General features: G+C 39.8%; 1 protein-coding gene across 1 annotated transcript in view; it reads right to left on the bottom strand.

Moving 5' to 3' along the window:
- Positions 1-570: 570 nt before the first annotated feature.
- Positions 571-13513, bottom strand: part of NUAK1 (NUAK family kinase 1) — a 50313-nt gene continuing 37370 nt past the window's right edge. The window contains exons 3-7 of the mRNA XM_035126913.3: positions 12783-12934; positions 12132-12197; positions 8655-8774; positions 8172-8304; positions 571-4914 (exon numbers count right to left, since the gene is read on the bottom strand). Of these exons, the coding sequence (XP_034982804.2) occupies positions 3770-4914; positions 8172-8304; positions 8655-8774; positions 12132-12197; positions 12783-12934 (1616 nt within the window). The 3' untranslated portion in view covers positions 571-3769. The remainder of the gene's footprint in view (positions 4915-8171; positions 8305-8654; positions 8775-12131; positions 12198-12782; positions 12935-13513) is intronic.

Below are 13513 nucleotides of genomic sequence, written 5' to 3'. Positions count from 1 at the left end.
ATCACGACACATCTTATCACAGCAGATGGTGAACAGTCTTTTGCCTAATTAGCATTTGGATTACATAAGCATTCACATCCAGCTTTTAAAAAAGGAAAATACAAACTATCTTTCCTTCTTTGCCCGTTCAGAGGATATTAGGATGTTCCTTGACTACAAATGGGATAATGAGATTGGCTCTTGTTAGTACGGTAGCACTGCTTGCCTCCAAATGAGGAACTGAAAGTCTATTAAATTATTATTTTTTTGGTATTCTAATTCTTATTTTACTCTGCTGGTGGTGGTTTAGAATTTTATTTTGCTAAGCTGCTTTGAACTGTTCACTACAAAAGATGGGATATATATCCCTTAAATAAAGATGAAAATATTGGATCTTTTAGTATGCCAAATTGCTCATAGCATTCAAGTTCCAACAATTACCCACACCATCTCCCAGTATAGCTAGAAGACAAAAGCTCTGACTCAACGCCATTGAACCTTTTGTAAGGAAGTGTTGCAATCCTGTGTAAAATAGTCATTAAATAGATGCCCCAAAGCCGATTCTTTAAAAGGACGGGGAAATCAACACCATTCACATTTTATTGACTTTTTATTTAATAAAAAAGACAGTATCAGATTAAAAATACAAACACTTTGGGTGATTATCCAGCTTTTTCCCCTGCCTCGTAGAGATAAAACCAAACAATGAGCAAAAGAAAAACAACAAATTATTATTTTTAAAGGTAACATTTTGGCCAGAGCTGTAGAATAATGCTGCACCAATTAAATTACACCAAAATATATTATTATACCCTTGAAATGGCTTTCAGACCAATAAATTAAAAGAGACAAATTCAAATAAAAAGTCAACTTTGAAATACAAAAAAGTCCCAAATTAAATAAGAAGGAAAAAATACACAACGCTAATAATAATAATAATAACAACAATGTGCAGTCAAGTGTTCTGCTTCTTCTAGGAATGGTAACATGCCAGTAAGTCCCTACAGAACATTTTCCAGTTTGGCAGCAATCAGTCAATCATTCACATTTGTACACAAGACGGCAGGCCTGGGCAACAGCCTCGGGCAGTGGCCCTCTGAATGTTGGAGGACTCCAACTCCCATCAGCCCCAGACAGCATGGCCAATGGAAAGGGATGATGTGAGTTGTAATCCAGCAACATATGGAGGGCCGCAGTTCTCCCTGTGGGCTAAGTAGAGCTCAGATGTACGGGTGATTCTTAGTTCCTCTCCAGGGCAGCTGAGTTCCCTTTTCTTCACTACATACATCAATTAAACATTTAATTCAGCCAGATGGGCAGGCATTGTAAGTCAGTATTGTTCCACTGAAATAAAACTCCATTAGGTCAACTGAGAACAGTCACAGCTGCCAAGGGAGCAAGGCTTACGCCCTGGATTAAAACATGATCTTGATGCTAACACAAAGTTTTATCCAAATTACTGCAGTACTCTGTTTCAAAAGAAGGCACAGCAAATCTTTTAGACTTCTGCATCCTTCCAAGGCTGTAATTCTATGCTTAATTACTTGACTTGTTTACTTCTTAGTAAACATGATTTAGGAGTGGGCTGTACATCGCACATGGCATGAATATTAGAGTTGCAATTCCAAAGAAGGTATATTCCTTTGCTTCATACTGTGACATATATCAAATAGTAAACAGAGAATCCTAACTCAACCACAGGGATGGGTGGGTGAAGGGGAGCGATTCCATTCTCATGTGTAGAAGTCTGGGTATATGGATTTTATAAGGAATCAATGACATTTTGACCAAGACCGGTTAATTAATTTGGTTCATTGGCTTGTAGAGAGATACAGCTGTTCTGAAGAATTAGGAAACCTTTTCAGGAAACTGGAACTAAATAATTCACCCATCTGAATGTGAAGTGAAAGTGTTCTTACACAACGTATAGGCAGTTCAGGCATACTTATGAGAAATATAAAACATTTCCCACCAGCTCAGGTATTTTCTTGTCTTTTACTCTGGAATCTCTTCAGTTTGGCACTAGTTCCCTGAAACATTTGGAGCCCCAAGTTAGAGTACGATAGTTTCTGCTTTCAGCTAAAGTCATGAAGTTGGCACTGGTTAAACACAGGAAAAGAATCTTGGACTATTTCCTGTAGTTATGTGTACATGTTGACTTTGTTTTAAAGCTGCAAACAATTTGGTGTTGTAAGCTAATACAGTAATGCAACTCTATTTGAACTAAGAGCTGCTTACTGGAATAACCGTGACCAGAAGCTTTTCTGAATTGCCCAGGCCTGTCAAACACATAGTGCCTATTTAAAAAGAGGCTTACATTCACGTAATCCAGTAGACCCAAGTGGTACCTTTATGGGAGTTGAAGCCTTTAACTCAGGGGTGGCTAGTCTGTGTCCCTCCATGATAACCCACATCACCCTTGATTACTGACCATGCTGGCTGGGGCGGAGGGGAACTAGAGTCCAACAAAACCTGGAGAGCCACATGTTAGCTACCCCTGCTTTAGCTGCAATATTTAAATTAAACCCATCGGAAATAAATCTTTTGTCTTCTCTGATTTGACCCCCCTGTCTATGAAACATCAACCCAAATACATACACATTCTTAAACTGAATCCCTCAAGTCTACTTTCCTATTACCTTCTTCCTACTCATAAACCATTCCCCCATTGCATTACATACTGACAAGGGCTCTGGAATTCTGTGAAACACTTTGAAGTTTATAACTACAAAACTCAATTCATCCAACTAAAATTCTACCAGTTTATGGTATCATGATTTTGTTGAACTTTATAGTTCACCTAAGTGTGCATAGATGCACAATTCCTTATTCCTTTAGTGAGGGGAGACTGTATTGTCTCATTTCCAGACTGCTGCTGAAAAATCTTCAATGAATTAAAGCTTGCCTGCATACTGTTTGATTCATTCTAGTTTCTCAGTAGCCATACATTACATACACACAGGTATGTAGAGAGACTACTGGCAAGTAGCTACTTCTCAGTGTGCTTGTCTGGTCTTTCCTTGGCATTTTATGTAGCCTTACAGTGATTATGCAGATTTCCAGAGCCCCTGATGGAATTTATTTCATATTATTCTTTTGCTTGGAAGAAGAAATCTTCCTCACTCCCAACACTCCATCCTTTTACTACATTGCTATCTCTTCCTAGACTAACTTTTCTATAAATTCAAATAACTTCCACTCAAATTACTAATCACATTTCAGCAGGCGACACTATCAAATGATAACTGGCAGTGTCAATCATAGGCTGGGCAACTATGCGTGCAGCTGGCAGCCCTCTTCTGCATGTGCATATTCCTTAGGGCATATAGATATTGACAAATCTACCAGCAAATGATTTCTTATACTTAACAGTTGACTTTCTTTTTTAAAAAAATGTTTTGTTTTACTTTTAGCATTATAGCTTTTCCAGTGGTTAGTTACCTTCTCTAATATAAATATATGTACCCTTTTTCCAGTTTACATTTTGTCTAGCTTCAACTTACAGCCACTGCAATATGATCCTTTTCTGTCTGCCAGATTCCAGAGTCTCTGCTTCATACTTTATTGTAACTTCTTTGGATTCTAGGTAGTATTTTGACTGAATGAGCTATAAGGTTGCATAATGAGCATGAGATGAATTTTTCCTCAACATAACTTAAGTATTTCTGCTCAGTCTGTCTGCTCAACATCACTTCAATAACGCTACCACTGTCAGCAAATTGATACTGGGCCAACTCCATCATAAAGGTACCCAAAACCCTTTCCTTCCAGCCCTGCTATCTTCCCTCTGCTAGTTAAGTTTGTTACAGATCTCCAGAGCTTTCTTGTAGACCTGAGTGACATCATCCATGTCTGTAAGCAGAGAAAAACTGCTATCGCCTGTCCGATTCCGATAGCGCTTCAGATACTGTGGCCGTGAGCGATTTTGAAGTCCTTGGAAATCTTGGATCTGGAGGAAGTTTTCAGCAGACACACAGCTCCTTATCCTAAGCCTGTTCTCTTGCAAATCCACCAAGTCAAAAGAGTCACTGGACAGGATGCTGTCATCACTAATCACGCTGGAAGGGCGGCTATAACTTCGAGATAATCCATCTCCAGGCAGGATTGCTTCCTCCATGGCTTCCAGCATCGGTGTGTCGGGGCTGATCAAAGCAGAATCCGTGCTACTGGTGGAATACTTGCTACTATGTTTTAAAATACCTTTGCGCCTGTAGGAATGACTGTGAGACTCTATCCTTAATGTTTCAATAATGCCTGGGGACGTATCGCTATTTCCTGCCTCCTCATTACGGTCCAAGAGTTCTGAAGATTCGCTCCGTTCTGGAGATGAGTAGTAGCCAGATTCTCTTTGCTGAGTCTTCTTAAGGATTCCCTTTTTTGGCATTAAGGAAGACTGCTTAGTGCTGTATTTACCCGTTACCTCCCCCTCCACAACGTTCTTACTGGACATCCCTGTCCTGCATAACTCCTGCTCCATTTTAAAAGTGGAGGGTAATACTGGATTGACTACTCCTTCTATATATCCTGCACTATGAGAGCGATGTTCACTGTTGCTCCTTTTCTTTAAGATGCCTTTTGGCCTCTTGGAGTTTGGCTTGCATGCATTTTCAACTCCTCCTTCCTGGATAGACTGTGCAATGTCATTTTCCTTCTTTGATTTTTTGAGGGATCTCTGTCTCTCTAGTGTGACTTCAGATCCTTTTGGTTTGGAAAGGCACTTCATTTTGGTGTCAGTCTCTGGCTGCAAGCCGCTAGAACGATGATGCCAATCTATGAACCGAGACAGCAAGGGGGACTCAGAGTCTTGCAGGGCATCACAGTCACAAACGCTGCTCTTGTAGCCCCAGTTAACCCACCAGTGGTTGGCTATGTCTTCAATAGTTGCTCTGCGCTCAGGATTCACCATCAGCATCCACCTGATCAGGCCTCGAGCATCTACAGAAAAAGAACACCAATTTCAACCATTCTACCATGACTTTTTAAAACTTTAATTCTAATTTGGAAGCATGACATAGAAACAAGTGCAACAAAGCACTGCAACAGGTCAGCGTTATAGCTCTTTTGACAGCTATCTGCCTTCAGATATTCCCTAGCTAAACACTCATGATACAAGTTGCCACTGTGTTTTAGTAATCTGAGTAGCTTTCTATATTAGCGTTACCGTCTCATGAAATACACGGGCTATTGAATCACTATGGCCTAGTTCTCAGTGAGAGGATAAACCTGTGTCTGGGCTGCACGACTTCAGCCTGCAGGCAGGAGCTCACATGAATGAATCCAGACAGCCAAACAACAAGCAAGCAAGCAACACACAGAGAGAAAAGTAGATGTCACAGAGAACGGTAAGCTATAATCCTTCTCCTTGACGTCTAGTTTTTTATAGGGGGGAATTTTTTTGTATAGAGAAACCCCCACCTGAAATCTAAAGACAGATTTATCAACTCAGTGACAGCTAGGTTAATGTGCATGGCAGATTCTCAGCACACCCGTGTTCACCTTCATACATGTGCGACAGGACGTTTTTCGTGTAACAGAAATGTTTACTATTATCCAAATGTTCTGGGCAGGCAGAGCTTTCCTTATCTTCCTATTGCCATCTTCAAGCAAATTGCAAACTTTATCCTGTGTGAGCCATGGTCTGCCCATTCCTTCGAGCTACTACCAATGCAAAAACCATGCGAGCAGATTTGTTGTGCACCACTATGCCCATAATAAAGGTGTAAATGGTAAAGTATGTCATGCAAACTGTCTAATCTTTGTTTGTATAGGGTTTACACAAAACAAGATTTCCCTCCACATGAGGAGAGTTTTCTCATGCTGCAATATTTGTGTGTTTCCAAACTCTCAAAACACACAAAATATTAAAGTGCTCAAACTGTCTTTTGCTCGAGGACATTAATATTATAGGAATTTTATTTCATGAGACATTTTATAATGTGGCCTCAACATTCTTCCTACAACCTTGCTTGAAGATTCAAGCCCAGAGTTCACCTCCAACTTTAGAAAATTCTAAAGTTCAAATTATTCTAAAAGTTTATTGTAACAGAATTTAATTGTAACATAATAAATAATAAGTAATAAATAACAGAAAATGAACACCACATATAAAGATTTATCATCCCTCCTCTATCTACCTCCCCTTTGTCTTTTATACTTTCCCCCTCTTCTAGATTGGGGTACCGCTTTCTGATTGCCTCTCCAACCTGCTATTGATAACCTGCTATTGATTGCCTCTCCAACCTGCTATTGATAGTATTTTGCTATTCCTGTCAGACCTATAACCAGGCTTGCCCGCCTCCACACAACTAAATTTTCTATGCCCCCACCTAAATTTCCTACAAACAAAAAATGAAACCAACAGGAAAGCCTTTGTTTTCCCCACCCCTTCCTTTCTTAAAGGTTCTTTTGTCATGCTTTTTCTCTCTGAGAGGCAAAGCAAGCCCAAAGGCACAAAAAACAAGCTGGTGGGTGAGGGGCTACACCAATCAGAACCATGCGTTTGTTTGCTCTTTCAAGTCTGAATACTTCATCAGTATGTGTGGAGGGGGGGGAGAGGAGGAGAGAGAGGGTCGATTTTATTTCATTTTTTCATCACAAGGCAAAGGAAAGGACCCACAGGCTTCCCTTGAGCAAGGCATCTTGAGAACCTATTTTTCTCCATTTGGAATGGAGACTTGCAAGGAGAGGAAGAGAGAATTCTGGAGGCTTCTGTTGAAATGCTTGGGAAATCCTTTGCAGCTGGAATGACTAGCAATCCAATGCATTCTGGGTTGTGTTCAATCCTGCTTAAAAGAGGATCCACTGAAATTAATTGGTTCTGAACTAATAGCCCTGTCTATTAAGTCCAATGGGTCTGTTTTGAGTAGGACTAGCACTGAATACCACCCACTTTTGCGGGGATACATGGGTATTGATAATGAAATGGATGGGGAGGGGAGGGAAGGGAATGGAGAATTCTGGAAGCTTTTGTTGAAATGCAATGACTTCTTGGAGAGAGGGGGGATATTTATTAAGCCCTTTTCTGTTGTTGGCCTCTCTAACTTCAACTTATTGAGAGACAGACTGCCTCTAAACTAGAAGGTTCCATATAGCAATCAATTCTCAGATATCTTTCCTTTTCCAGGTACAGAGGCCGTCTTTTCTCTTAATATGCAGAAGCAGACAAATAACAGAAAACAATTATTGTCCTCAAACCCTACTTATGGACTTTCCTTGCACCTGATTACCACTGTGGGAAGCAGGAAGCTGGACCTGATGGACCTTTGACATGATCCAGAAAAGTTGATCTTATAATCAAAACGATCCCTGCTCTCCTTTAAATAAAACATTTTTCTGTCTGGTTTCTTGAGTCCACTTCATTCTTGTTGTTGCTAACCTATGAACACAACTCATTGCTTCAAGAACCTCAGCAAACTCCACTGTTCTCAAAGCTTGAAGATTTTTATCCTACAACCAGCAGAAAAATGAAGCAATTTACTCCTCTCTTAGCCCAACTCTCAATTCAACCCATGATAAACACTGCAGATTATCAAGTCAAATGCTACCACTGTGTCAAATTGTCAGTCTAAAATTAGCCACCTCCATCAGCCACCTCCTGTATACTACAAAGCTGTAGAACCTGTGGCCCTCCAGATGTTTGACTAAAACTCCCATAAATCCCTGGCTGCACTAGCTGGGAAGTCCAACATCTGGAGGAGCACAGGTTCCCCTTCTCTGGGATTCTAGAAGCCATGCAATTATTGTTATTGATGGTAGACATGGGACCAAATTCTTGGGATAATGATTTGTTCCTCCAGGGCTATTCATCGTTTCCTTGGTTTTTTTAATGTATGCTGCTGTGCAAAGTTACCAGGACTGATACGAATCACTACTGTGTATCATTTAACAGCTTGTCCGACCAATTCCATTTGCAAAAATGAAAAGACTTTCTGCTGTCTTGGATGTATCTGAAGAGAGGTGGGCAAAGTTTCCTGAAAGCAATAAAATCTACTAACATAGAATCCTCTGCGTTTCCCACAACAGTCTTTTTTAAATGAAATATGCTGAAATTAGGAAGTAATTTGAGAACCACCTGCCCTGTGTCATTTATCTTACCATTATCCTAAGACTTCCATAAACCAAGGACTAGAAAATAGGTAAAAACAAATCCTTATTATATCATTTTAATTCACTGTGCCAGGTCTTTTTGATACCTGAGGGCTGTGTTGGCTCACGGTATTCTCCGCTGCTGATCTGCCTGATTAGATTTTTGTGATCAAAGCCATCAAAGGGCATGGTTCCATAAACCAGGGTGTAAAGCAGTACACCGAGAGCCCAGCTGTCGACCTAAAGCAAAGAGACAAGAAACATAGCAGACAGAAAAGTGGTCACCTGAAGTCAAATGTGAAGAAGCATTGAATATTCAGCAATGCTTAATATCCTACAGATATGACAAGATAGCTATAAGAAAATCTGGTGGTTTGTACCCAAAACTAATGAAAGCAGTATTTTAACAGTTTCTCATGCTAAAGATGAAGAACCTATTTGATTTATCAAGGCCAAGACTGTGATCATTTAATCAAATTCCAAGCAGCCAAACGCCCCAGACATGTACCACATTGCAACTTTTTGTTGCAGGGTCTCATGTGTGAGAAAAATACTTTCATTTCACTTCCTTTCTTCCACATTCTGCTTACCTCTGGGCCTCGGTAGGGTCTTCCATTGACAATTTCTGGAGATGCGTACAGTGGGCTTCCACAGAAAGTCTGAAGAAATTTGTCTTTCTGATAAAGATTTGAAAGTCCAAAGTCTGCAATCTGTGAAGACAAATGCAACCATGTCCTGAAGTGCAACTTACCAAAATGTAAGATAGGGAGTGTGATTTATTGATTACACCAACCTGGGCATTGAGTACCAATCTGTACCAATCTGTACCAATTGTGGTATATCACCTCAAGTTCATTTGCAACAGGACTTTAAAAACAAACCTGGTATCTCAACCCATATTGTAGTAATCCTTCAGAGGCAAATGTAAGAGGGAAACTATGGGGAAACTGTGTTCTGTAAAACCTTCACTGGCCTAGAATCTCATTAGAAGCAGCTGGTGTACAACTGCAGTCTGCAAATGCATTCTTGGGGCTCAGGTTGCGGTTAATTGTCTTAAATAAATTCCACTTTCTTATCAAATCACTCTGATTGGCTGGCAGGAATTCAGTCTTGAGCTAAAGAACAGTGGTTTGGTCAATCTAAATTTAACCGTTTCAGCATTAGAGATTGTGGAGTAGTCAGGGGAACTGACTTTACTTGGAGGGCACGCCACAGCTCATGCTAATTCTGATACTGCCTGGTACACTCTGCTTAGGAGAATCTGTCCCCTATCATAGTCTACAAAATGCATGAATATCTACATGCATATATAAATATACACCATTTTTTAAAAAGCCAGCTCCTAACAGGTATCCATGTTTTCAATTCAGTCATTCAGGAAATAGTGTTTCTATCACAGCCAACTCCCATAATCACAGACTGATGTTTATCAGCTTTTCCCATTAGAGCTGTCATTTTCCCTCCCCCCAATATGGGAAAAAAATCATAGTAGCCAAGATTCTTTCATGTTCCTGGCACTTAAATGGAGCCAAAGTATTAATTCAAAAAAGGTTTCCAAACAGGGAGGGGTTGCTGCAAAGCCAGACTTTGAATTCCCTTACCTTCGAGGAAATGACTGTTTCCACTACTTACAAAAAAACATGATGAAATTTACTCATTCAGTATGAATCCTGCACTCCCTTCAAGTATTTGGGACTCAGGGTAAACTGACATTGCTCCTTTACTTCAGTTTGCACCAGCTAAGAAACTGGATCTTTTTCTATTGACTCACAGACTAGCAAACATAGTTGAATTATTGACAAGCATGTACCATGTTCATGAAACCCAAGGTTTGTCTATGGAGTGCACGGTTCTAAACAAATAAAACAATACTTATAAACACACAGTCAGAGCCTTGTTGATTTCCTTACCAGGTTGATACATTTATTGTGCTTCCCCTTTTCATTTTCCAACATCCCATTGTTTTTATTAAATCTGCATTTTTGTCTTCTGTGGTTATTTAGGAGAGAGGCGGTAACTTGGTCAGTTGTTTAATTTAGGAAAAGATTATCATCCTTTGCCTTTGCTTGCTAGCTTCCTAAGTGCCCATTGAATGTTATAGTAAATAACACTTTCAAGGTGCTGTGAGAACTTGTGGGAAACTGTTTATAGAGCAAAAAAAGTGCAGCTTGCTGTGGTAAATTCTTGCTGACTTCAAGTTAATAAGAAATGTAGATGTGCATCATAATGACTGAAATTGAGATTGGGAAGAGATTCATACCACAGGATTTTGCAAAGTTTAGGTATTTGTATTCCGGTTCCTGGTAATGTGGGGACTTCCCTTGCATGTAAGCTGGCACTTCCTACTATTATAGAAGAACAATGACATACCCTGATGTCATTGGGCAGTGTAGGAGTGTGTCTGCTAGTGAAAGCTCAACAGCAGCTACAGCAAAGGGCTAGGAAACTTCATTTCCAGAAAAGGTGATAAGAGTCATGCTCTTTCCACCACTTCACAAAAGATAAACTGAAAACTAAATCCTATGCATGGACGACTTGCAAGTTTGATATTAAACATTTTCATTTGATACTAAATATTTTCATTTTCATATCTATTTCAGCTGATAGGTTCATTCTATCCTAAACATTTCTAATATGCTTTGAAAATCACAGGATAAACTGTATCATTTAAAACAAGTGATCGGGGTTAAATCTTTTACAAAGACAAACGCAGCTCTCTTAACTTGCAAAACAGTGCATTTCTAGTCTCCTAGAAATGTACACTTGCAAATGTTTTCGGAAATGAGGTCTTCCAGATTTACTCAACTGCACATCAATAATTTACAATCCCAGATGTGTTTCCTTGCCAACAAATATTGTTTAGTGAAACAGCAGGGAGGGGGAAGTCCCTGAGATTAATACAGAAACCACAAAAGCAAGATCTAAGCCTACAGTATCAAGGCTGATAGTGGAAGCTTGTTTGATATCAAACACAGCAGACATGCCTCAGCGGTATGAGAAGATGGAAAGAAGAAGAAAATGAAGCGTCGTTTGAGAAAATCCAAATTCTGTCACTGTTATGGACTCAATATGACTTTTCAGAAGCAGTTAGTTCAAGTTCAGTGGTATGAACTTTCTTCTCCACCATCAGTTCTTTTATGCAAGTTTCACTGGCATTGCCGTGAGCCGCTGATCCCACAGAAACAAAGAATACACCAGGTGTTCATAAACACGCATCAAGGCTAAAGTGTGTATGACATGTAAAGAGCAGAACTTTCCATTGTTGTTCTTTATTTGTATCTCATCTTCTCTTCCGCAAAAGTCAAGGTGGTTTACATGAGGTTTCCTTGTGCTCCCCCATCCAGGCACCAACCAAACCCAGATCTGCTTTGTGTCACTGTGGTTACTGCTTTTCAAACCATGCCATGGGAAATTTGGTACCAATATAAGAAATGCTTGTATCATATGATTAAACACCATTTGAGTTTTAAATAGCTGTCGGTGAAACTTGGGAACAGCACTAATTTCCCAGATCAGCATCACACATCTTGTATTATAGCCATTTTTTTCCTGGCAGAAAGAATGAAAAGGTCATTCCCATGCTTTTGCTAAGGATTTTTGACATAGTTATGACATCACCGAAAGCAAATCTGAAAGCTATCATTGTGCCTGGAGTTCCAAGGCCATTTCCTAATGAAGGACATGTGCCTTGCTTGAGTTTATTTTGTTTCAGGGTTTGCTTATTTGTTAGATGTGATCAAAAGGATGTTCAGAGTGCTCCAGAGGATGCACTTGAACCTTGCAGACCAAGAACGTTTTTATATTCCCAGCAGCCAGCCAAAATACCACCTGTAAAGTCAATTGTATCCCATGGCGATTCTCCTGTTGATTGCTGTTACTCATCTTAAAGCGAAAGAGACCCTTCCCTTAACTCCCAGTAATATAAAAATGTAATGCTGAAGTAGTCGGGGGGGGAATAGTCTCTGCATCTCGCTTTTGCAGACACTGAACGGGTTTAGATCTGGCTCCTGTGATTTTTTTTAAAAAAAGTTTTCAGACAATACACAGAGAATAGAAATGACCTTTACCTTAATATTACAGTTGTCATCAAGAAGAATATTTTCCAGTTTTAGATCCCTATGGACAACACCATTCTGAAACAAGAAAGTAAGGGAAAGAAGGTGAGGAGGGACAGAAAGGAGAATACTGGGTGGATTAAAAAAAAGCAAGCCATCGGGGTGGTCTTTGCATTTACACTTCAGTCATAACACTTGCAGTCTAGTAACTAGTGACAGGAGATGTATTAGTCACTTGCTGTGTGGTTAAGGGAAGAATGACTGGAATCTATCCTCCCACAAAGCCTGTAAAGCAGCAGGGGAACTCTTTTCGGAACTCAATTCCAACCCCAGTTCTTCCCTCCTGCATTCTTCTCAGGCACCAGAAAACAATATATCTCAGTACTGAAAATTAGTCCATACAGAAAGTCTAGTTCTTCCAGCTTCTGGCTTTTAGGCAGGGCAAGTTATATCCCTAAAAGTGTGCTCTGGCTTTCAAATATTAATATCTCAATCTATTCCCACATCCCTTTTAAAGATTTGTTAAAGCACTCAGAAATCTGCTGTGGATTTTAAGTTGTCACGTGGGATTGCTAGAACCTCCCCACTTTAAAAACAAACTCAATTAAGGTATTTAAAAGGGAATAAACAGACATTTGCAAAATAAGTTAATCCTTCGCTCACCTTGTGGCAGTAATGCACAGCAGAAACAATTTGCCGGAAGAAGTGTCTTGTCTCCCGCTCATTCAGCCTTCGTCTCTCACTGATATAATCATACAATTCCCCTTTGCTTGCATACTCCATGATGATCACAATTTTATCTTTGTTCTCAAACACTACAGATAAAAAACAACAACTGCATTTTTAATTCTTTGGATTTAAACATTGAACACACAAAACACACATAATCAGCCTTGAAAAGAGAGGGAGCATCTTCTCTGCCTAATTCCCATCTGCTTCAGACCAGTTTCTTCCATGCTGCTACTGTGGGGTGCCTTTCACTGCCCTTTGAACCTGGGTTTGGCAATAGGGGTTGCTTTACACTGATTTTGCTAGATTTTGCTAGAAAAATAGTGTGGTATTATGGCAGCTGGCACTTCTGCGCATGCCCAGAAGCACACACACTTTCTTCAATCAATTATCCTTTTTGCTAGGAGAGAGGAAGCAAGAAAGCAATGTAGACCCAGTTACTAGGAAGACTGAAGAAACTGATTGTTATTTATCCAAGGCAATGATGCATTGGTTCCAGAAGGTTTAGAGGAAATAGTGAACTATCTGTATAATATTTAATGTACTTCCAGTGTTTGAATATGGTCTGATACAGTCAACTGCGGGGATTTCCAACTGAGAGCAGCAAATGCGTTATTTAACATAGGTCAACTACAAATTTAAACTACCCCATCTTTACTTGGTCA

This window comes from Zootoca vivipara, chromosome 9 (assembly GCF_965207765.1).
Source record: "Zootoca vivipara chromosome 9, rZooViv2.hap1.1, whole genome shotgun sequence".
Lineage (NCBI taxonomy): Eukaryota > Metazoa > Chordata > Lepidosauria > Squamata > Lacertidae > Zootoca > Zootoca vivipara.
Note: the sequence above shows the minus strand (reverse complement) of the source record. Positions and strands in the feature narration are given on the sequence as shown.